Genomic DNA, 22,948 nt, shown 5'->3' on the forward strand with positions numbered 1-22,948 from the left:
CCGACCTCTAGAGGGAGCCCAAGGGGAGATGGAAGCAGAGGTGCTCCGAACGTCCAAACAACTGAAAAGTGCTGTCCTACTTCTCGGAGAGCAGTCTAAACATGGTGGGGACCCTGCAGAGTTTTCAGTCACAAGAGGCTCTCTGTATATTATAAAAGTAACCAAACAAGGTAATGTATTTTTCTTAGGAAGGAAGAAATTGATATAGAGAAAAGAAGCATTCTTTTTGATAATATTTGTCATTACACCACCAAATACAAAAGGAAAATATTGTAAAGTATATATATTTTTTTCTGAGATTCTAATCTGGTTACTTGTGGTCTTTTTAGTTTTTATTTCATTGACTATTAATAAGGTTCACTACATTTACATTTTCCAGTATCATAGATTTTCTATTTTTGAATTGTTTGATTGTTACATGGCTTCTACTTCTATGTATCTTTTTTGTTGTTGAGTTGTAATAACTGCATGTCATACATTAAGGATATAAAAACTTTTAATGTCACATATACTACAAATATTTTTAGAATTTTTTTTTCACATTTTGACATGTTTATTATTTTTGCCACAGTAAATTTTAAATTATTATCTGGTTAATCCATCACAATTTCCCTTCATAGCCTTTTTTGTAGTTTCTCTACAGGCTTTCTTTCACCAACTCAAGATTAGAGAAATGTTAACCAATATTCCATTCTAGGACTATCTTTATTTCATTTTTTCACATTGAGTCCTTAACAGTCCTGAAATTTATTTTGAAGCACTGGTTAGGGCTCTATATTTTGTTTTGTTCTGTATCTTGCTTGTAAATTAAAATTTTAACTCAGGAACAATTGTAGATTCACATTCACTTGTAAGAAATAGTACAAAGTCTACCTGCCTTTAATGTAGGAATATTCTCAACAACACATAAATAACCTATTTCTGCATGTGTGGATTTTCATCTTAGTCAGGCTTTGTCTTCCTAACACAATCAGTAGTTATACACCTATCATATCATGACAGTTTCTCATAATCATGTATAAGAAAAAAATATATGTCCTTTGTCTACATTCCCTGAGGTTTTCTGGTTATGAACAGGGCGGGAAAGGAGGGATGACGACACCTGTGATGACAGAGGGCACCTCTGATGCTAGAGTTTGTCTCTGTACACAGTTCAGGTAGAAAAGGGGATTTCAGTACAAGGGCTGGCTTAAATCTTGATCTCTTCTTACTACCAGCTATTTCTTTGTGTTCTTGGACAGAACACTTTCTTGTTTACGTAGTTAACAACTTTACCATCATGATGGTGTCCTATTGGTCTGAAATATGATGCACTTTTTATTGTGTAACAATGTATTTTTAAACTTGAGACATGTGCCCCTGATGATGTTGAAACAAATTGCATGACCAGTCACTTTTCAAAGGTATTAAGAAAGACATATGGAAGGAAGCTGTGCTAGAGCCCACTTAAAAGTATTCTAGGAGAAATAATCATCTGCAGTGATCAGGGTTCTCCAGAGAAATGATGGATATAGACATAGATATATAGATATAGATTATGTACATATGTATGTATATGTACATATATATATGTATGTATATATAGAGATATCTATCTATCTATCTATATATATATAGAGAGAGAGAGAGAGAGAGAGAGAAATCTCTTCTATCTATCTATTGGCTCATTCATATCAGTTACGGAATCTGAGAAGTTCCATGATCTGCCATCTGCAAGCTAGAGACCCGAGAAAGCTGGTGGTGTAGCTCTAGTCTGAGTCTGAAGGCATCAGTAGTGTAAATCCCAGTTCTAGAGCAGGAAATTGGTGACCTAGGTCCTTTAGTCAAGCAGAGAAAAAGAGAATTTTCCCTTTAGATTTTTGTTGTGTTCAGTTTCCCAAAAGATTGAATGATGCCCATCTACCTTAGGGAGAGCAATCTGCTTTACTCAGTCTACTGATACAAATGCTAATCTCTTCTGGAAACATCCTCATAGACACACCAAGAAATAATTCGGCCATGTATCTGGGCACTCCATGGCCCAGTCAAGTAGACACATAAAATTAATGATCATGCCATCAGATGAGATGACTTGTGATTTCAGTAAGCTAACATTGAAGAACATCTGTTTAACTGTTGCAAAGTCACTGTTGAATAGCCTTTTGGTGAAATTTATGTTATAATTATTCACATGAATTTTAATCCCTTTGTCTGAAACATTTGTCTATCTATTATCCTATCTTCAAGAGCACAAGCCAATACTTCCCCTTTCAAGAAGCCTGCTTTATGCCCCAAATGAACATTTTCCTCCTTCAATATTTGAGAACAGTTGTTTTGTACTTCTATTAAACTGCATATGACATTCTGCCTCACAATACACAATTAATAAGTACTATTTCTTGTAGTCAACTACAAGCTCCGTAATATTTCTGTGAACACAGAATAGAGTAAAATATTTAATTAACTTGAATTAGTCAATGTAATTGTTGAATTTATTTACCCAATAGTTCATTGATACAATGCACTTTTATGAGGAATCCCTGACATGAGAGACTGCAAACATGAGTAAGTCACAATATCAACCTACCCAAGAGCAAAGACAGAGTCAGAGTCAGAAGCAATCATTCATTCATTTAACAGTTACTGCTGATCACCTATATCCATGTCCTGGACTAAGTATCATGGATACAAACATGAATGTGTCATGGTCTTTGCCCAAAAGGAGTCCATTTAGTTGAGTGGGAAAGGCAGGACTTGAGGGTGAAGAGTGCTACAGCAGGGGGCTGCACAGGTTGCACTAATGCCCCCAAGCAGGCTCAGGTGTGAGTGGAAAGTGATAAGGAGAAAAACTTCTATAGAGTAAGTCCTATTTAAACTCAGTGAATAAAGAGAAGGGCAGTGTTAGTAGAGGGATCTGCACCTAGTGGGATCAGAGCAGAGGACACATTTGAGAACAAGTAGTTCTGTGCATCCAGAATACAGTGTACTAGAAGGAAACTGAACTGCAGTGGTGTGGAAATGACAGCACAGAGGTAGAGTATAGAAGCCCCCACATCCTTTCATTCTCCCTCCCTAGGATGAAACAAGAGTAGAAATGGTGAGAAAAGGGAGAATCATTGACAAAGAAAACATCTTTAAATTTGGAAAGGGATTGGAATGGGGCTAGCAGTAAATGAATCACTTGATCCAGTTTTACCAGCCTTGAAGGCATTTCAAGTTTCCAGAAGGCTGTATGTATGAACTGATAATCTTTTGCTTGTTTTCATCAATAAAAAATGAAAACTCCAAGTCCAAGGAAACTGACTTTGGGTTCTAAATTGGGCACAAATGCCTTGTCTTTAAATCCAGCTTGCTCCTAAATGGCAGGAGTGAGCACCCTTCACATATTTCATAGTGGGAGGAAGCCACCCACAAAACAAGTCATCACAGACTGCTTGTTCCTCCCAGCAGAGTGTTGACAGAACACTCTATTCCCTGAGATCTGCCTCTACTTCACTGAATCATTTGGAAATCTTTACAAGTGTTTATGGGACTTTGATACTTGGATAGAGAAGAAAAGCAGAAGGGCATTCTTGACTTGGCTTTTTGCTTGAGTTTTTGAGTAGTCTCACAAACCTATGAGTAATAAAACCAAGTTTTATTCTTCTAACTTTTATAGTTTTGATGAACATAGCTTTAAAATATTTTTAAAATGTGAGCTCCACTGGTCAAATATTAAACAGTCTATGTGGAGGCTAGGAATAGAATAATCAACCTGTGGAATTATCTCATCCCATTCAATTCTCTCACCTTATGCAAGAGGAAATTACATTCCAAGACAGCTTGAATCTACATACCCAGTGTCATACAGATACTTAACTAATTGTTGACTAATGAAAAAATATATTACTTTTTTGTTTCGCTGGTGATGAATTAAGATTTTTCATCTGCTTATTAGCTTTGGAAAGCATATAAGAGAAGGCAAAACTTAGATAGTTTTGCTCAAAATGGCAGAAGTGGGCATCAAGTAATTACTCAGAAAATTTTGCTTCAAAATGGAGGTAGAATATAAAATATATATTTTTAAAATATATATAATTTATAAATATAATCTTCTCACTTTTCTAATTCAGATCTACAATGCATTATCTCCAATGATGTGTACCTATTCCTGGAAAGTTGCACCTTCTGTTAAGTTGTTTAACTGATAAATACCTAATGATTTCATAACCAAATTTGCTTGGCTATTTCTCAATTCCTTGTTAACAGTCACTTAAACAGTAATTCATTCAACAAACATCCAATGAGTACCTCTTCCATATAATTATGATATGAGAGCTGAGATCTCTGTTGTAAAGAAAATCTCATGGTGGTCAAACAGAAATCTAAACATGGACCTAACAAAACAATCTGGAAATACTTTAATAATGACTTACACTTAATTATGGGTCACAGAGGAGCAACTAAAGCCATACTCATACAGGGAGAAAATGTAGACAGAGAGGATGAAAGTGGCCTGAAGACTGAAGTATAAAACACTCAAAATTTAAAGGCTGGAAAGGAGAAAACCAGCAAAAGAAATGAGGAAAAAAACTTTGAGTGAGATAGGAGGAAGTCTGGGAGAGCACTGTATTAAAAAACAAATGAAAAGACTGTTTCCATTAAGAGGAAGTGGTCCACTACTGAAAATTCTAAAACCTTAAGGACTGATAGTTGGCCATTAGCATACTGATTTGGATGGGTTATAAAAAGAATGGGGGGGGGATCATGGGAAGATGGCGGCGTGAGTAGTTCAGAGGAAATCTCCTCCCCAAAAGATATATATTTATGAAAATACAATAAATACAACTATTCTTAAAAGAGACACCAGTGGATGCAGTATAACAGCCAGGATACATCTACATCTGCGAGAACTCAACATCACAGGAAGGGGGTAAGATACAAGCCACGGCCAGGCGGGACCCAAACTCTCCCCCACCCCAAAACCCAGCGGGAAGAAATGAGTAGAAATGGGGAGGGAGTGAAAGCCCAGGACTGCTAAACAACCAGCTCTAGAAATCCACACCCGGAACGCAGACACAAGGTGCACAGGGTGCTGGATATTAGAGAAACGGAAAAGCAAAACCTGTGGGCAGGTCCCCGCAACTGGCGCCCCTGAGACAAAAGAAAAGTGAGTGCTTTCTGCAAGTCTTAAAGAGACAGGGACCCCATAGTTGGACGAAGTTGTCCCAGCGCTGGAAATACCAGGGAAACTTAGGTGCCCTAAATGGAGGCAGTGCAGCTCTGAAGCCCCTCACAGGACTAGGCAGCCTGCCAGTCGTTCCTCCAACTGGCGCGGACCCCGACACACAGGCCCAGTAGCAGGAGAGTGGGAGTGCGCGCCGGGGGCAGAAGCACTAGAAGGAACCGAGAGCAGATCCGTGTGCCACAGGGCTAGCCTGCAGCGGCGTGACCGAACAGCCAGGGCGCAGCTCGCGCACACCAGTGGCAGTGAAGCCAGAGCCCAGTAGAAGCCTCCTCAGAAAAGCCCCGCGCACACCAGCAGTGGAGCCAGGGGGAGCAGGCGCACTCCCAGTAGGTGACCGGAATCCCAGCCCAACGCACAGCTGCCCGAGCCAGACCCAAAGGCTGCTGCTTCCACACAGCTGCCTGGCAGGGTCACTGCTAGCACGGAGGAGCACACCTGGCATGCCTGCCACTCCTTGTAGGGCTCTCTGCTTCTCTGACGGACATCCCACCCACAGCAGCTTAGGGGATTAACCCAGTGGCTGTTCCAGGAGTGCAGGTAGCCATCACAGGCAGAAGAGAAGGGCAAGGCATCCAGCAAGCAGGAAAGGACTTTCTTCTCCCAGCTGACACACCCGCAACCTGCCTACAGCCACTGCAATCACCATGAAAATGCAAAAAAATCTGGTCCAGACCAAGATAGTTACACCTGAGAAAGGATCTGCAGAGGCAGACCTAACCAGTCTCCCTGAAAAAGAATTCAAAATAAAAATCATAAACATGCTGACAGAGCTGCAGAAAAATATGCAAGAGCTAAGGGATGAAGTCCGGAGGGAGATTACAGACGTCCGGAGGGAGATCACAGATGTCCGGAGGGAGATTACAGAAGTGAAAGACACTCTGGAAGGATTTATAAGCAGAATGGATAAGATGCAAGAGGCCATTGATGGAATAGAAACCAGAGAACTGGAACACATAGAAGCTGATGCAGAGAGAGATAAAAGGATCTCCAGGAATGAAACAATATTAAGAGAACTGTGTGACCAATCCAAAAGGAACAATATCGGCATTATAGGGGTACCAGAGGAAGAAGAGAGAGAAAAAGGGATAGAAAGTGTCTTTGAAGAAATAATTGCTGAGAACTTCCCCAAATTGGGGGAGGAAATAGTTGCTCAGACTACGGAGGCACACAGAACTCCTGAGAGACGGGATCCAAAGAGGTCAGCACCAAGACACATAATAATTAAAATGGCAAAGATCAAGGACAGGGACAGAGTATTAAAGGCAGCCAGAGAGAGTAAAAAGGTCACCTACAAAGGAAAACCCATCAGGCTATCATCAGACTTCTCAACAGAAACCTTACAGGCCAGAAGAGAATGGCATGATATATTTAATGCAATGAAACAGAAGGGCCTTGAACCAAGGAAACTGTATCCAGCACAATTATCATTTAAATATGAAGGAGGGATTAAACAATTCCCAGACAAGCAAAAGTTGAGGAAATTTGCCTCCCACAAACCACCTCTACAGGGTATCTTAGAGGGACTGCTCTAGATGGGAGCACTCCTAAAAAGGGCACAGAACAAAACACCCAACATATGAAGAATGGAGGAGGAGGAAAAAGAAGGGAAAGAAATAATCATCAGACTGTGTTTATAACAGCTCAGTAAGCGAGTGAGGTCAGACAGTAAGGTAGTAAACAAGCTAATCTTGAACCTTTGGTAACCACAAATTTAAAGCCTGCAATGGCAATAAGTACATATCTTTCAGTAATCACCCTAAATGTAAATGGACCGAATGGACCAAACAAGAGACACAGAGTAACAGAATGTATAAAAAAGCAAGATCCATCTATATGCTGCTTACAAGAGACTCACCTCAAACCCAAGGACATACACAGATTAAAAGTCAAGGGTTGGAGAAAGATATTTCATGCAAACAAGAGAGAAAAAAGCAGGTGCTGCAATACTAGTATCAGACAAAATAGACAACAAAATAAAGAAAGTAACGAGATATAGATTAAAGATAGTGGTGTGAGAGGAGAGACAGAGGCTGCCTCCTAAAACTGGATACAATTAGAAAATTTAATTGGCGCAACTAATCCTGAGAGAGCAACAGGGAAGAAGACGCATCAGACTGCACACACCTGGAGAAAAGAGCAGACCTCAGCGAACGGGGTAATGTACCAGAGCTGTGGCTCCGTGGGACCCGAGCCCCTCCCCCACCCCACCTCACCGGCAGGAGGAAGACAAACGGAGCAGGGAGAGAGTGGAAGGCTTGGGACTGCTGAATACTTAGCTCCGGAAATCTGCGCTGGGAGCACAAACCTACATTTCCTGGTGCTTTCATGAGACTCGCATGACTACCGGGTTGGAAAGTTAATACAGGCAGAGTTCCTGGGGAGACTGGGATTCTGGCTTCTTGTGGAAAGCAGGAATCCATATCTGGCTGCTGTGGGACAAAAACGTATACCTTTGTGCCTGGCCCACTGGTTCAGGCAGTGGAGACAGGCACAGGAGCCAGGTGGCGGGGAACAGCTCTTTCCTACCCCCAGTACTGCTCCCCTGCGACCCCCAACATTGCTTCAGGGGCTCAGCAGCTCCAGAATAGAGCTTCTGGACACTAGAGGGCGCCATATACAAACATGAAATGCCAAAGGAACCTTGTCCAGAGTAAAATTGTTAATACAACTCCCAAGAAAGATTTAAATGATATGGACCTTGTGACTCTTCCTGAAAGGGAGTTCCAAATAAAAATAATCAACATCCTAATGGAGGTACGGAAAGACATCTAAGAACTCAGGAATGAATTCAGGTCAGAGATCCAATCATTAAAGAACACGATGGATGGTATTAAAAGCAGGTTGGATACGGTGGAGGAGACAATAAATGAAATAGAAACTAGAGAAGAGGAATACAAAGAAGCTGAGGCACAGAGAGGAAAAAAGATCTCTAAAAATGAAAGAATATTGAGAGAACTGTGTGACCAATCCAAGCAGAACAATATTTACATTACAGGGATACCAGAAGAAGAAGAGAGAAAGGGATAGAAAGTGTCTTTGAGGAGTTGTTGCTGAAAACTTCCCCAATCTGGGGAAGGAGATAGTCTCTCAGGCCATGGAGATCCACAGATCCCCCAACACAAGGGACCCAAGGAAGACAACAGCAAGACACATAGTAATTAAAATGGGAAAGAACAAGGATAAGGACAGACTGTTAAAAGCAGCCAGAGGCAGAAATAAGATCACACACAAAGGAAAGCCCATCAGACTAAAAGCAGACTTCTCAGCAGAAACCTTACAGGCCAGAAGGGAGTGGCATGATGTATTTAATGCCATGAAGCAGAAGGGCCTGGAAACAAGATTTCTTTATCCGGCGAGATTATCATTTAAATTTGAAGGAGGGATTAAACAATTTCCAGATAAGCAAAAGCTGAGAGAGTTTACCTCCCACAAACCATCCCTGCAGTCCATTCTAGAGGGACTGCTTTAGATGGAAGTGTTCCTAGGGTTGGATAGCTGTCACCAGAGGTAGTAAAATCATGGTAGGGAGGGTGGAGCAGCTGATTGCCAGGCAAATGCAAAATTAAATTGACTATCCCCAAAGCCAATCAAGGGATAGAGGAAAAGTATAGAATCTGATACCTAATATATAAAGAATGAAGGAGGAAGAAAAAGGAGGAGAAATAGAAAAGCACCTTTAGATTGTGTTTGTAACAGCATAGTAAGTGAGTTAAGTTGGACTCTTAGATAGTAAGGAAAGTAACCTGGAACCTTTGGTAACCACGAATCTAAAGCCTGAAATGGCAATTAGTACATACCTATCGATAATCACCCTAAATGTAAATGGACTGAATGCACCAATCAAAAGACATAGAGTCACTGAATGGATTAAAAAAACAAGACCCATCTATATGCTGCTTACAAGAGACTCACCTCAAACCCAAAGACATGCAGAGACTAAAAGTCAAGGGATGGAAAAAGATATTTCATGCAAACAATAGGGAGAAAAAAGCAGGAGTTGCAGTACTAGTATCAGACAAAATAGACTTCAAAACAAAGAAAGTAACAAGAAATAAAGGACATTACCTAATGATAAAGAGCTCAGTCCAACAAGAGGATATAACCATTATAAATATATATGCACACAACACAGGAGCACCAGCATATGTGAAACAAATACTAACAGAACTAAAGGAGGAAATAGACTGCAATGCATTCATTTTAGGAGACTTCAACACACCACTCACTCCAAAGGACAGATCCACCAGACAGAAGATAAGTAAGGACACAGAGGCACTGAACAACACCCTAGAACAGATGGACCTAATAGACATCTATAGAACTCTACATCCAAAAGCAACAGGATACACATTCTTCTCAAGTGCACATGGAACATTCTCCAGAATAGATCACATACTAGGCCACAAAAAGAGCCTCAGTAAATTCCAAAACATTGAAATCCTACCAACCAACTTTTCAGACCACAAAAGCATAAAACTAGAAATAAACTGTACAAAGAAAGCAAAAAGGCTCACAAACACATGGAGGCTTAACAACACGATCCTAAATAATCAATGGATCAATGACCAAATCAAAATGGGGATCCACCAATATATGGAAACAAACGACAACAACAACACTAAGCCCCAACTTCTGTGGGACACAGCAAAAGCAGTCTTAAGAGGAAAGTATATAGCAATCCAAGCATATTTAAAAAAGGAAGAACAATCCCAAATGAATGGTCTAATGTCACAATTATCGAAATTGGAAAAAGAAGAACAAATGAGGCCTAAAGTCAGCAGAAGGAGGGACATAATAAAGATCAGAGAAGAAATAAACAAAATTGAGAAGAATAAAACAATAGAAAAAATCAATGAAACCAAGAGCTGGTTCTTTGAGAAAATAAACAAAATAGATAAGCCTCTAGCCAGACTTATTAAGAGAAAAAGAGAATCAACACACATGAACAGAATCAGAAATGAGAAAGGAAACATCACGATGGACCCAACAGAAATACAAAGAATTATTAGAGAATACTATGAAAACCTATATGCTAAGAAGCTGGAAAACCTAGAAGAAATGGACAACTTCCTAGAAAAATACAACCTTCCAAGACTGACCAAGGAAGAAACACAAAATCTAAACAAACCAATTACCAGCAAAGAAATAGAGACAGTAATCAAAAAACTATCCAAGAAAAAAACCCCTAGGCCAGATGGATTTACCTCGGAATTTTATCAGACATACAGAGACGATATAATACCCATTCTCCTTAAAGCTTTCCAAAAAATAGAAGAGGAGGGAATAATCCCAAACTCATTCTATGAAGCCAACATCACCCTAATACCAAAACCAGGCAAAGACCCCACCAAAAAAGAAAACTACAGACCAATATCCCTGATGAACGTAGATGCAAAAATACTGAATAAAATATTACCAAACCGAATTCAAATATAAATCAAAAGGATCATACACCATGACCAAGTGGGATTCATCCCAGAGATGCAAGGATGGTACAACATTCGAAAATCCATCAACATCATCCACCACATCAACAAAAAGAAAGACAAAAACCATGTGATCATCTCCATACATGCTGAAGAAGCATTTGACAAAATTCAACATCCATTCATGATAAAAACTCTCAGCAAAATGGGTATAGAGGGCAAGTACCTCAACATAATAAAGGCCATCTATGAAAAACCCACAGCCAACATCATACTGAACAGTGAGAAGCTGAAAGCTTTTCCTCTAAGATCAGAAATAAGACAGGGATGCCCACTCTCCCCACTGTTATTTAACATAGTACTGTAGGTCCTAGCCATGGCAATCAGAAAAAACAAAGAAATACAAGGAATCCAGATTGGTAAAGGACAGACAGAAAATAAGTAAGGACACAGAGGCACTGAACAACACCCTAGAACAGATGGACCTAATAGACATCTATAGAACTCTACATCCAAAAGCAACAGGATACACATTCTTCTCAAGTGCACATGGAACATTCTCCAGAATAGACCACATACTAGGCCACAAAAAGAGCCTCAGTAAATTCCAAAACATTGAAATCCTACCAACCAACTTTTCAGACCACAAAGGTATAAAACTAGAAATTAATTATACAAAAAAAGCAAAAAGGCTCACAAACACATGGAGGCTTAACAACACGATCCTAAATAATCAATGGATCAATGACCAGATTAAAATGGAGATCTAGCAATATATGGAAACAAATGACAACAATAACACAAAGCCCCAACTTCTGTGGGACACAGCAAAAGCAGTCTTAAGAGGAAAGTATATAGCAATCCAAGCATATTTAAAGAAGGAAGAAGAATCCCTAGTGAATAGTCTAATTTCACAATTATCGAAATTGGGAAAAGAAGAACAAATTAGGCTAAGGTCAGCAGATGGAGGGACATAATAAAGATCAGAGAAGAAATAAATAAAATTGAGAAGAATAAAACAATAGAAAAAAATCAATGAAACCAAGAGCTGGTTCTTTGAGAAAATAAACAAAATAGATAAGCCTCTAGCCAGACTTATTAAGAGAAAAAGAGAGTCAACACACATCAACAGAATTAGAAACGAGAAAGGAAAAATCATGATGGACCCCACAGAAATACAAAGAATTATTAGAGAATACTATGAAAACCTATATGCTAACAAGCTGGACAACCTAGGAGAAATGGACAACTTCTTAGAAAAATACAACCTTCCAAGACTGACCCAGAAAGAAACGGAAAATCTAAACAGACCAATTACCAGCAATGAAATTGAATCGGTAATCAAAAAACTAACCAAGAACAAAACACCCGGCCAGATGGATTTACCTTGGAATTTTATCAAACATACAGAGAAGACATAATACCCATTCTCCTTAAAGTTTTCCAAAAAATAGAAGAGGAGGGGATACTCCCAAACTCATTCTATGAAGCCAACATCACCCTAATACCAAAACCAGGCAAAGACCCCACCAAAAAAGAAAACTACAGACCAATATCCCTGATGAATGTAGATGCAAAAATACTCAACAAAATATTAGTAAACTGTATTCAAAAATACATCAAGAGGATCATACACCATGACCAAGTGGGATTCATCCCAGGGATGCAAGGATGGTACAACATTAGAAAATCCATCAACATCATCCACCACATCAACAAAATGAAGGACAAAAACCACATGATCATCTCCATAGATGCTGAAAAAGCATTCAACAAAATTCAACATCCATTCATGATAAAAACTCTTAACAAAATGGGCATAGAGGGCAAGTACCTCAACATAATAAAGGCCATATATGATAAACCCACAGCTAACATCATACTGAACAGCGAGAGGCTGAAAGCTTTTCCTCTGAGATCGGGAATAAGACAGGGATGCCCACTCTCCCCACTGTTATTCAACGTGGTACGGTAGGTCCTAGCCACGGCAATCAGACAAAACAAAGAAATACAAGGAATCCAGATTGGTAAAGAAGAAGTCAAACTGTCACTATTTGCAGATGACATGATATTGTACATAAAAAATCCTAAAGACTCCACTGCAAATCTACTAGAACTGATATCAGAATACAGCAAAGTTGCAGGATACAAAATTAACACACAGAAATCTGTAGCTTTCCTATACACTAAAATGACCTAATAGAAAGAAAAATCAGGAAAACAATTCCATTCACAATAACATCAAAAAGAATAAAATACCTAGGAATAAACCTAACCAAGGAAGTGAAAGTCCTATACCCTGAAAACTACAAGACACTCTTAAAAGAAATTAAAAAGGTCAATAACAAATGGAAACTCATCCCATGCTCCTGGCTAGTAGGAATTAATATCGTCAAAATGGCCATCCTACCAAAGCAATATACAGATTCGATACAATCCCTATCAAATTACCAGCAACATTCTTCAATGAACTGGAACAAATAGTTCAAAAATTCATATGGAACCTTCAAAGACCCCAAATAGCCAACGCAATCCTGAGAAGGAAGAATAAAGTGGGGGGGATCTCGCTCCCCAACTTCAAGCTCTACTACAAAGCCGCAGTAATCAAGACAATTTGGTACTGGCACAAGAACAGAGCCATAGACCAGTGGAATAGAATAGAGACTCCAGACATTAACCCAAACATATATGGCCAATTAATATTTGATAAAGGAGCCATGGACATACAATGGGGAAATGACAGTCTCTTCAACAGATGGTGCTGGCAAAACTGGACAGCTACATGTAAGAGAATGAAACTGGATCACTGTCTAACCCCATACACAAAAGTAAACTCCAAATGAATCAAAGTCGTGAATGTAAGTCATGAAACCATAAAACTCTTAGAAAAAAACATAGGCAAAAATCTCTTGGATGTGAACATTAGCGACTTCTTCATGAATATATCTCCCCGGGCAAGGAAAACAAAAGCAAAAATGAACAAGTGGGACTATATCAAGCTGAAAAGCTTCTGTACAGCAAAGGACACCATCAATAGAACAAAAAGGTATCCTACAGTATGGGAGAATATATTCATAAATGACAGATCCAATAAAAGACTGACACCCAAAATATATAAAGAGCTCACATGCCTCAACAAACAAAAAGCAAATAATCCAATTAAAAAATGGGCAGAGGAGCTGAATAGACAGTTCTCTAAAGAAGAAATCCAGATGGCCAACAGGCACATGAAAAGACGCTCCACATTGCTAATCTTCAGAGAAATGCAAATTAAAACCACAATGAGATATCACCTCACACCACTAAGGATCGCCATCATTGAAAAGACAAACAACAACAAATGTTGGCGAGGTTGTGGAGAAAGGGGAACCCTCCTAAACTGCTGGTGGGAATGTAAACTAGTTCAACCATTGTGGAAAGCAGTATGGAGGTTCTTCAGAATGCTCAAAATAGAAATACCATTTGACCCAGGAATTCCACTTCTAGGAATTTACCCTAAGGATGCAGCACTCCAGTTTGAAAAAGACAGATGCACCCCTATGTTTATCGCTGCACTGTTTACAATAGCCAAGATATGGAAGCAACCTAAATGTCCATCAGTAGATGAATGGATAAAGAAGATGTGGTACATATACACAATGGGATATTACGCAGCCATAAAAAAAAAACAGATCCTACCATTCGCAACAACATGGATGGAGCTAGAGGGTATTATGCTCAGTGAAATAAGCCAGGTGGAGAAAGACAAGTACCAAATGATTTCACTCATATGTGAGTATAAGAACAAAGGAAAACTGAAGGAACAAAACAGCAGCAGAATCACAGAACCCAAAAATGGACTAATAGTTACCAAAGGGAAAGGGACTGGGCATGATGGGTGGGAAGGGAGGGATAAGGGTGGGGAAAAAGAAAGAGGGCATTACAATTAGCATGTATAGTGCATGGGAGACACAGGGAGGGCTGCGCAACACAGAGAAGACAAGTAGTGATTTTACAGCATCTTACTATGCTGATGGACAGTGACTGTGAAGGGGTAGTTGGGGGGGACTTGGTGAAGGGGGGAACCTAGTAAACATAATGTTCTTTCTGTAATTGTAGATTAATGATACCAAAATAAAAAAATAAAAAGAATGGGAGGTGTGGATGGTGCTATAAATGGGAACCTTTTGCAATGTCCAAGTTAGACTACAAGGTCTGGTTCACACTAGGTTGATAGCAGTGGAGGTGGTTGTTCTGAGATATATTGTAAGGGTCTCTCTCTCTCTCTTTAGTGACTTGATGTGAGATGTGAAAGGAATAGAGGAATCTAGAAGACTCATAAATTCTTGGCCTGAGCAACTGCCTGAATAGTGGCACTATTTATTGAGATGGGGAACCCTGGATTAGGGATAGGTATGTGGGGGATCAAATAGAAAGCAAGGAAAGAGAAAGTAATTCAGTGTGGCACCTATTAAGCTAAAGATGTCTCTAAGGATCCAAGTGGAGATGTCAAATTACCGGGAATACCAGATTCTGAAATTCAGGGACCGTATTCTGAAGCTCTGGATTACATTTGGAAATAGGATTTGGGGAATCATCATCAGTTGAATAAAAAACTAAAGAAGGAGTTGGAGAGAGATTGAAGGGTCAGTGGAAGATTATTTTTAAATGGGAGTCATTAAAGCATGTTGTAAGATGAAGGGAATGATCCAGGAGGGAGGAAAAATGGTGCCCAGGCAAAGTCTGTGAGTAGAATAGAGGTGACAGACGATACTTGAAATTGGGATTTTGGAGGGTGTTCGCTTGCAGTGATGAAGTATGACCATGGGAATTAAGTGGAGGGAAGGGTTGTTGAAAGTCGGTAGATAATTGAACTGAATCATCCCGTGTTGATGGGTCAGCTAGATTGATCATGAAATCTTCCAGAAAGATGACAGAATTCCATACTATAATTTTCAGTAAATGAGGGCAAATGTCTTAGATGTTTATGACTACATAGTTCGATAGCATATGCTTCAAAGGACAGGGAAAACATGGTCTGAAAGCAGCAGTGATGAGCATGGAGGTAATTCACACCATCTCCAAGACTATGTCTGAATTCAATGGGCAAAGAAGAAAAAGTCTCAGCTTGAGAGAGTAGCAAAAGCAGCCTTGACCCGGCCTCAGCTAGAGGAAGGAGGTGGAGGGACATTTGGTGAAGAGATTAAGATAAAGGGGATTTGGCATGTGACAGTCCCTAAATTCCAGAGGGCACAGGGGTTGCAAGAGTCCAGAAAGGGTAGGAGATTGGGCCAGATGAGGCAATGTTCATGCCTGTAAGCGTGGGTCTAGGGCATGGTGGGACTAGTCTATGGTCTCTTAGGGTAAAAACTATGAATCCGTTAAAGTGTCAGCCTCTCAGGACTAGTCTCTTGGTTTGTGCAGGAAAGTGAGTGGTATATATGGTAATCGACTTTTTTCAGAGGATGAGGGGCCCTGGAGGCATAACATCTAGGAAAGGGGCAAGTCTTCCTGAAGCACATGGTTTATGTAGATGTCTCTTAAATCCTGCTATTGGGGAAGTCATTGTATATGGAAGATGGAGGGAGGGGAGCAAGGCAAGTCTGGACACTATTTGAGATCTTATAAAGGCTGTGATAATGAGGGTACAGAGAAGAAGGAGAAATAAAGATGGTGAGATCCCTTGTGGACCCAGCATACCTTGGGGCTACTGCTAATCTCCCATTATGATGTTTTCTTCTTGGCCACAGGCTCCTTCAGAAGTGGTAGCCAAGGCTACAATTATCCTTGAAATTATGTCCATAGTTGAAGAAATTTCCAGACTCTATATGAGCTTCTAACTAGTCTCAGGGAAATCAGCATTGTCATGGCCACAGAAATATGTTATTCTCAGACTTCTCTGTTCTCCAAACTAGTATTATTAGATGCCGCAGGTTTATCTACAAACTAAGAGCATCATTCATATCTCTTATGAGAAAAACTATTGCATTGATTGGCCATTGTTCTTTGGCAGTTCTTGGCATGACTGACAGGAGACAATATGGAGAAGAAAAAGAAAAAGGAAAAACTGTCCAATCTGGGGGTTTGATTTTTTTGTGCTTGTTTTTTCATTAATTTTTCCTAACAACCCTATCTATGCAGTGGTTATTTCATACTCATTACAGAGATGAAGAAATAGATTATCAGAAATGTTTGAAAATTTCCCTGAGGAAATTCCAGAAAAGCAACAGAGCTGAGATTGACCTAAAAGCACTTGCTCTTTTAACCATATAAAGAACCAAGTATGCTGGCTAAACCAACTGGATGTCCTTTTCCCAAATAACCAGGCAGTCATCTAATAGCTACCAATTACTTATCCTGGGCACAGTACTATGCTGGAATCTATGGGGAACACAGAGATAAATAAAGCACAGTCCTTAGGGATTCTCTGGTATGAACAACGTATATAGCAAGACAACCTGTTTGCATAGAGGCAGCAAAAGTTAAATAAGCCCAGATGACAAGAATACAGTCACTGCCACTGCTTTAAGTATCAAAATATCAAATTCTATGATTTCACTGTGGGCTGGAGGCTTCACAGTGAAAAGGAGTTTGTATGGTTGAATTTGCTCAAGTGAAAGAAAATGTGTTGTAAAATTAATGTAACAAAGCCATTTTTTTTCTCATTTTGATTTTTGTATTAAATTTTGAAACCTTGATGACATTTCAACTCATTTCTTTTTGTCTTAATACAATGGTTTTCTTGTTTCATTTTTTGCAAAATTGAGTTCTTGGTATATATATATATAGTTTTGCATCCTCTTTTTTTTTTTGGTATTAAACATGATAATAAAAGAAACTTCCCATGTTAATGGGAGTTCTCTATATGCACTAGGATTAATGACATAATAATCAGAATAGAAAGGATCTGTAGAGAGAGAAGGGAACCTTAGGCACAGGGCACAACATACTGAGGATTTACTTTGGGCCACATCAGTGTTGGCAAGAATTTGGTTCCAAATAGTCCTGGGGACTGAGGGGTTACCTAGAGGAGTCAGCAGAGGCCAAACTTCTGCCCTGTCAGTCCCCTGGGCAATCAGGGCTGCCACCTAATCTGTGTCCGTCTGTAAAGGACTGTTCTGGGGGTCAAGCCAGTAGATGCCAAAGAAAGGTTGTTTAAGCATCAGAAAATCATTTCCAGAAGCAGAGTTGTTGACTAACTGGGAAGGCATCCACTGCAACAGAGGGAACTAAAGAGTTTTTCTTCACAAACCCAGTTCCTGACCCTTGTCTTTAGCAAGGATTCCCACTTTCCTTGGCAGGTTTTTTTCCTACCCTAAAGCCAAGTACAACTGAGCTGGCAAGGAGCATATCCTCACTGGTTGTGCAAAGCTGGTGGCTGAGGTCAAACATATCCCTGTAGAATGGAAGTTTGGGGACATACCAATAAAGTAGCACTTCTATCTAAAATATTAATTTTTACGGTGTTATATTTGAAAAAGTAGTAGCCTGGTGAAAATATGACATTACAACACAGAAGCAGCAATTTGAGGACTATCAGCTGCTTGACAACTCCCGCTCCCACTACAGAGCAGAATCTTCCATGCTAAATAGAAACTCACTTCAGCTGAGGTCAGCAGACAAGCAACATTATTTGGGGATTTTATTTTTCCAAAACATGTTATTCTTTTCTTAAAACCCTGATCCTTTATTGGGTCTGATTCATGAATCTTGCTGACCATGATTTTGGAGATTTTCTTCCTTGTGAAATTCTGCAGTCAGAATCGATGCTCTGATTATAATTTACACACACGAGATGCAGGGCATTGCCAAAGAGAAAAAGGCCCAAAGCTTATTTAAAAATAAATAATGAAAAATTAAATACAGTTCCTAAAGATTTTGTCTAGTGTTATGAATTCTAGTACACCAAATAATTCCATAAAGTTTAGAAATAGTCTTATCTGTATTATTTTTGTCTTGTGTTATCATCAAAATTTTTATAAACATTTATTTGCTCCCAGTAGATGTTAATTTTCTAAAGTTAGCTTGCTAAAAGGCTCACTGTTAAAGATACTAACTTTCCACACTTTGCCCCAATTTTGAATAATTGAAATTTCTTAGTAATTGCTTTTTTTAATATAAAATTAGCAATCATCACAAAAGTTACTAATTTTTGCAGTAATTTACTATCGTAACAATAAATGTATATTTATACTTCTGAATGATAGTTTTAATATGCAAAGCATATAAGGAAACTTACTGCTAACTGCACTTAGAATGCTCACCTATATTAAATGAAAATATTCAAATGTTTACAATTAATCTGAATTATAGCTTGTTAAAGATGGTTAGAAATGGTGCTCTACATGTCATGTGATCAGTGATTAAGCATAAGTTTAGAGATGGAAGACATGCTGTTAAAGTAGGTATTTGACAGTTTGGTCATTTCTCTAAACTGGAAGAATAAACCAATGCAAATTTAAGTAAATGCCATGGAAAGAATTTAACCAGAAAGTGTGGTTCTGAACCCTAACTTCAGTTTCATACATATTTATTTAGCACCTGCTATGTGTTAATAATTCAATCAAATACTAAAGACACATGAGTTATTAAGAGGAAGCCCTTGTTCTTAATAAGTGTGCTGATAATCCAAGGAGTTTAAACAATTCACACAACTGCTCTAAGCTTTTGTTTCCTTCTTACTATGCAAGCCTCATAATAATGTCAATAAAGGTCAAGTGAGATAATAGAGACAACTGATGTTTCTTGTACCATGTGCATGATATAATTAACATTCTAATTGCCCTAACCATCTTATAGGGTAGATCGTGCAGCTTAATGCTCATGGAACATGCTTGAAGTCCATCCAGTGCTTGAGTTTGAATCCTGGCTGTTGTGTGGCTTTGGGTATGAAACTTAACCCCTCTCTTCTTCAATTTACTATAAAATTGTGGCAGTTAGACTATTTCTTACCTTGACAATTAAATTAAATAATGGATGTATAGAATTCAGCATAGAATCTAGCACATAATAAGTACTCCACTGAGGTTAACAGTTATTAAACTTCAGTACAATTTATTCCCAATTAAAAATTAAGGGAATGTAGAGAGATTATATATATAATTAACACAAGGCCACACAATCAGTTACAGAGATGAGACTCAACCAGATTGATCTATTGCCAAAACCCCCATTTTTTACATTTTGGGTCTTGAAAAATATTTTTATAGATACAACTGTTGTATAAATTTAAAGGATACTTATTATGTTTATCAATGCTTTTGACCTTTCTCCTTGATTGGGTGTGTCCTCCAGTCCAATTTCCTGCTCTCCATCCATATCCCAGATCACCATAATGAAACCACCAGAGAATGAATGCAGCCTGGTGGTGGATGAGGCCACACTAGTCCCTGGACTCCAATGGCCTCTCCTTTGAAGGGGAACCATTTCACCTCATCGAGGCAGGGAGCTTGTTTCAGGCGGGTGAGCCCAGATGGTGGTGAGGCTGGACCTCACCTCATTTGTCAGACTGTGAGAGTCTGGCTTCTGCCTCTCACTAAGCCAAGCCTGGAAGCTGAGCTCTTTGTGTCTGATTTGTCTGCATGTTTTAAATTAGTCTGCCCAATTACTCTCCTAGGATGGCAGAGAAGTCACATGGATCCGACAACCTTCGAGGAGGCCAAGAAAAGAGCAGGAGGGAGATCCTGCGGTCCACCAAGAGGGCATGGGCTCCCCTGGACGAGCAGCTGCCTCCTGACTCTGAGGAGGAAAGACGGAGTGTCGCCATCCCCTGGCTAGGTGGGAATGCCCCCAGGGCTGTTTGATGAACACCCTGCTGCTGGGAGCAAATGATTTCAGAACAGTGTTCCTGGCATGATGCCAAAAACTTCTATGCAGTGTGTACTTCTGACCTCTCTTCAGACATTCAAACACAGACCCTCTTGATGGAAATAGACCAACCACAGAATGAACACTGCTTCCTTTCTACTCCAATGTCCTCCCATCCTAACTCCCCAGGACCCTGAAGCTGTGTGGAGCCTATGCCAGAGACAGGAGGCTTCCTTCAGGACATCAAGCATTTTATTGAAAGGCTCTTATTTACTGGGTCTTGCATGAGCCATCAATAATAATTTTAAGAACTTGAAGAGTAATGAGTAAGAAAATACTTCTCCCTCCACTATGATGTAATTGATTGATGGTTTTTCTTCTTTGTCCATCATCCAATTCATTCTACCCTTTGATGGTACCTCAGTTGATGAACAAGCACCTCCCATGCCCATTTGGCCTTTTTGGTTCACCAGACACCTGGTGAGGGGCTAATTCAGGTACCTCACTGTTTGGTAGGAGAAAGTCAAAGAAAATCAGCCCAGAGTAGACTATAGCCAACCAGAATGGTAACAAGTATTTAACAGGAAATGCTGCCTTTTGACCTGTTCAGCCAAAATTACCTGGTTTGAATCCAAAGGATGAAAAGCATACACTCTTCATAAGAGAGTATATCACCTTAAAAGATTGGTGCCTTTCCCTATGTTTATCGCAGCACTATTTACAATAACCAAGATATGGAAGCAACCTAAGTGTCCATCAGTAGATGAATGGATAAAGATGTGGTATATATGCACAATGGAATATTACTCAGCCATAAGAAGAAAAGAAATCCTCCCATTTGCAACAACATGAGGGTATTATGCTCAGTGAAATAAGTCAGGCAGGGAAAGACATATACCCAATGATTGCCTTTATTTGTGGAGTATAACAGTGAAGCAAAACTGAAGGAACAAAATAGCGGCAGACTCACAGACTCCAAGAAGGGACTAGTGGTTACCAAAGAGGAGGGGTGGGGGAGAACGCGTCAGAGGGAGGGAGAAAGGGATTGTAGGGCATCATGATTGGTGCACATGGTGTATGTGGGGTCACAGGGAAGACAGTGTAGCTCAGAGAAGACAAATAGGGACACTGTGGCATCTTACTACACTGATGGACAGTGATTGCAATGGGGTGTGGGGGGGGACTCAATAATAAGGGTGAATGTAATAACCACATTGTTTTTCTTGTGAAACCTTCATAAAAGTGTGTATCAATGATACCTTAATAATAATTAAAAAAAAAGAATGGTGCCTTTTTAACACAGGGTGCCTTTGACAGTCCTGGGACTCTAGTGCAATTTGTCCCTGTAATGGATGCAAATTTGGTTTCTGACCTGGCAGACAACTCCTTGCAAATAAACATTACTGGCTAGGTGCCTTAGGTAAATGTCACGATTCAATAAAGAGAGGGTCCAGGGTGAGTTATATCCAGGAAAAGAAAGACAGAAGTCTGATATGCTTTTTCATCCTTCAGATTCACACCAGGTAATTTAAAAATTATTCTAATATCTCTTGCTTTTTTATTTAGTTTTCTTTTCTTTCACATTTTCTTTTGTTTTCTTCCTTTTTCTCTCTTTTTCTTTCTTTTTTTGAACTTAACTTTGGCAAGTTTACATTTCATTCTCAGGAAAGGCTGACTATGGAAAACAAAGTTTTGCCTGGGGAAAAAAACAAATAATACTTATAGAAACATGTGGCTAATTTTGTAGGAAATAGAGCCGTTGGGTGGTGGCTGAATAATGGGGCAGCATCTTTTTGGCTGGTTGTGTTTTCACTGACTGGTCTCTTTCTTTCTCATAGAAGATTACAAACAAGAAAGTATTCAGCAGTGGCTGGACTCCGGATTCTTGTAAGTCTTTCTTTGTGTCCTTACACAATTCTCTTACAAAGGTTCATGAAAACAATATGGGTAACCCCCGTGAGGCAAGGTGTGACATGTATGGATTTTCATTTTAACTGGTGCTTGAAGGATTAATCTGTTATTACAGAAGTTGTGTATCAGCTTAAAAGCATCAGATGGAAAACCATTTCATTCTCTAGCTGTTAAATGGTTTCCAAAAGTCCTCTGGTAATAAAGCCTAACTCGGCATTCACTCTCATCTATTTAATTTAAAAGCAACTTAGTATAATTTATTTACCCACATTGTTTGACTCCAAATACTTTTGTTTCTTTATAGGGTCTCTTTAAATGAAAACTTTCAGCAAGGCACCCACCACATTGGTAAGACAAGAGAATTCAGAAGCAGTTAAGCTTGGTGGATCTTGGTAGGAGTTTTATTAAAATGTCTGTGTGAATAAATCTTAAAATGAGAATTATCAGAGGTTCCCAGAAATGGAACAGCTCTCAAAAACCATTCAGCTCAACTGCTTTTTGTGATACATGCAGCTGAGGCTCAGGAAGGATAGGTGGTGACTCAGCAGCAGGCTGGGGTCTGGAAACCCCTCTTGCCATAGCCTGAGCCTGCACCCCAGCAGAGAACTGGCTGGGCTCT

The 22,948-nt window shown here is 39.5% G+C and overlaps 1 protein-coding gene across 2 annotated transcripts in view; it reads left to right on the plus strand.

The window, feature by feature from the left end:
• The window catches only part of ITPRID1 (ITPR interacting domain containing 1), a 118,114-nt gene that overhangs the window by 11,780 nt on the left and 83,386 nt on the right, over positions 1-22,948 (plus strand). For both annotated transcript variants that reach the window (XM_036897509.2, XM_057504642.1), the window contains exons 2-4: positions 20,228-20,388; positions 22,257-22,305; positions 22,634-22,677. In XM_036897509.2, coding sequence (XP_036753404.2) covers positions 20,229-20,388; positions 22,257-22,305; positions 22,634-22,677 — 253 coding nt within the window. In that variant the 5' untranslated portion in view covers position 20,228. The remainder of the gene's footprint in view (positions 1-20,227; positions 20,389-22,256; positions 22,306-22,633; positions 22,678-22,948) is intronic.

This window comes from Manis pentadactyla, chromosome 7, assembly GCF_030020395.1.
Source record: "Manis pentadactyla isolate mManPen7 chromosome 7, mManPen7.hap1, whole genome shotgun sequence".
NCBI classification, from domain to species: Eukaryota; Metazoa; Chordata; class Mammalia; order Pholidota; family Manidae; genus Manis; species Manis pentadactyla.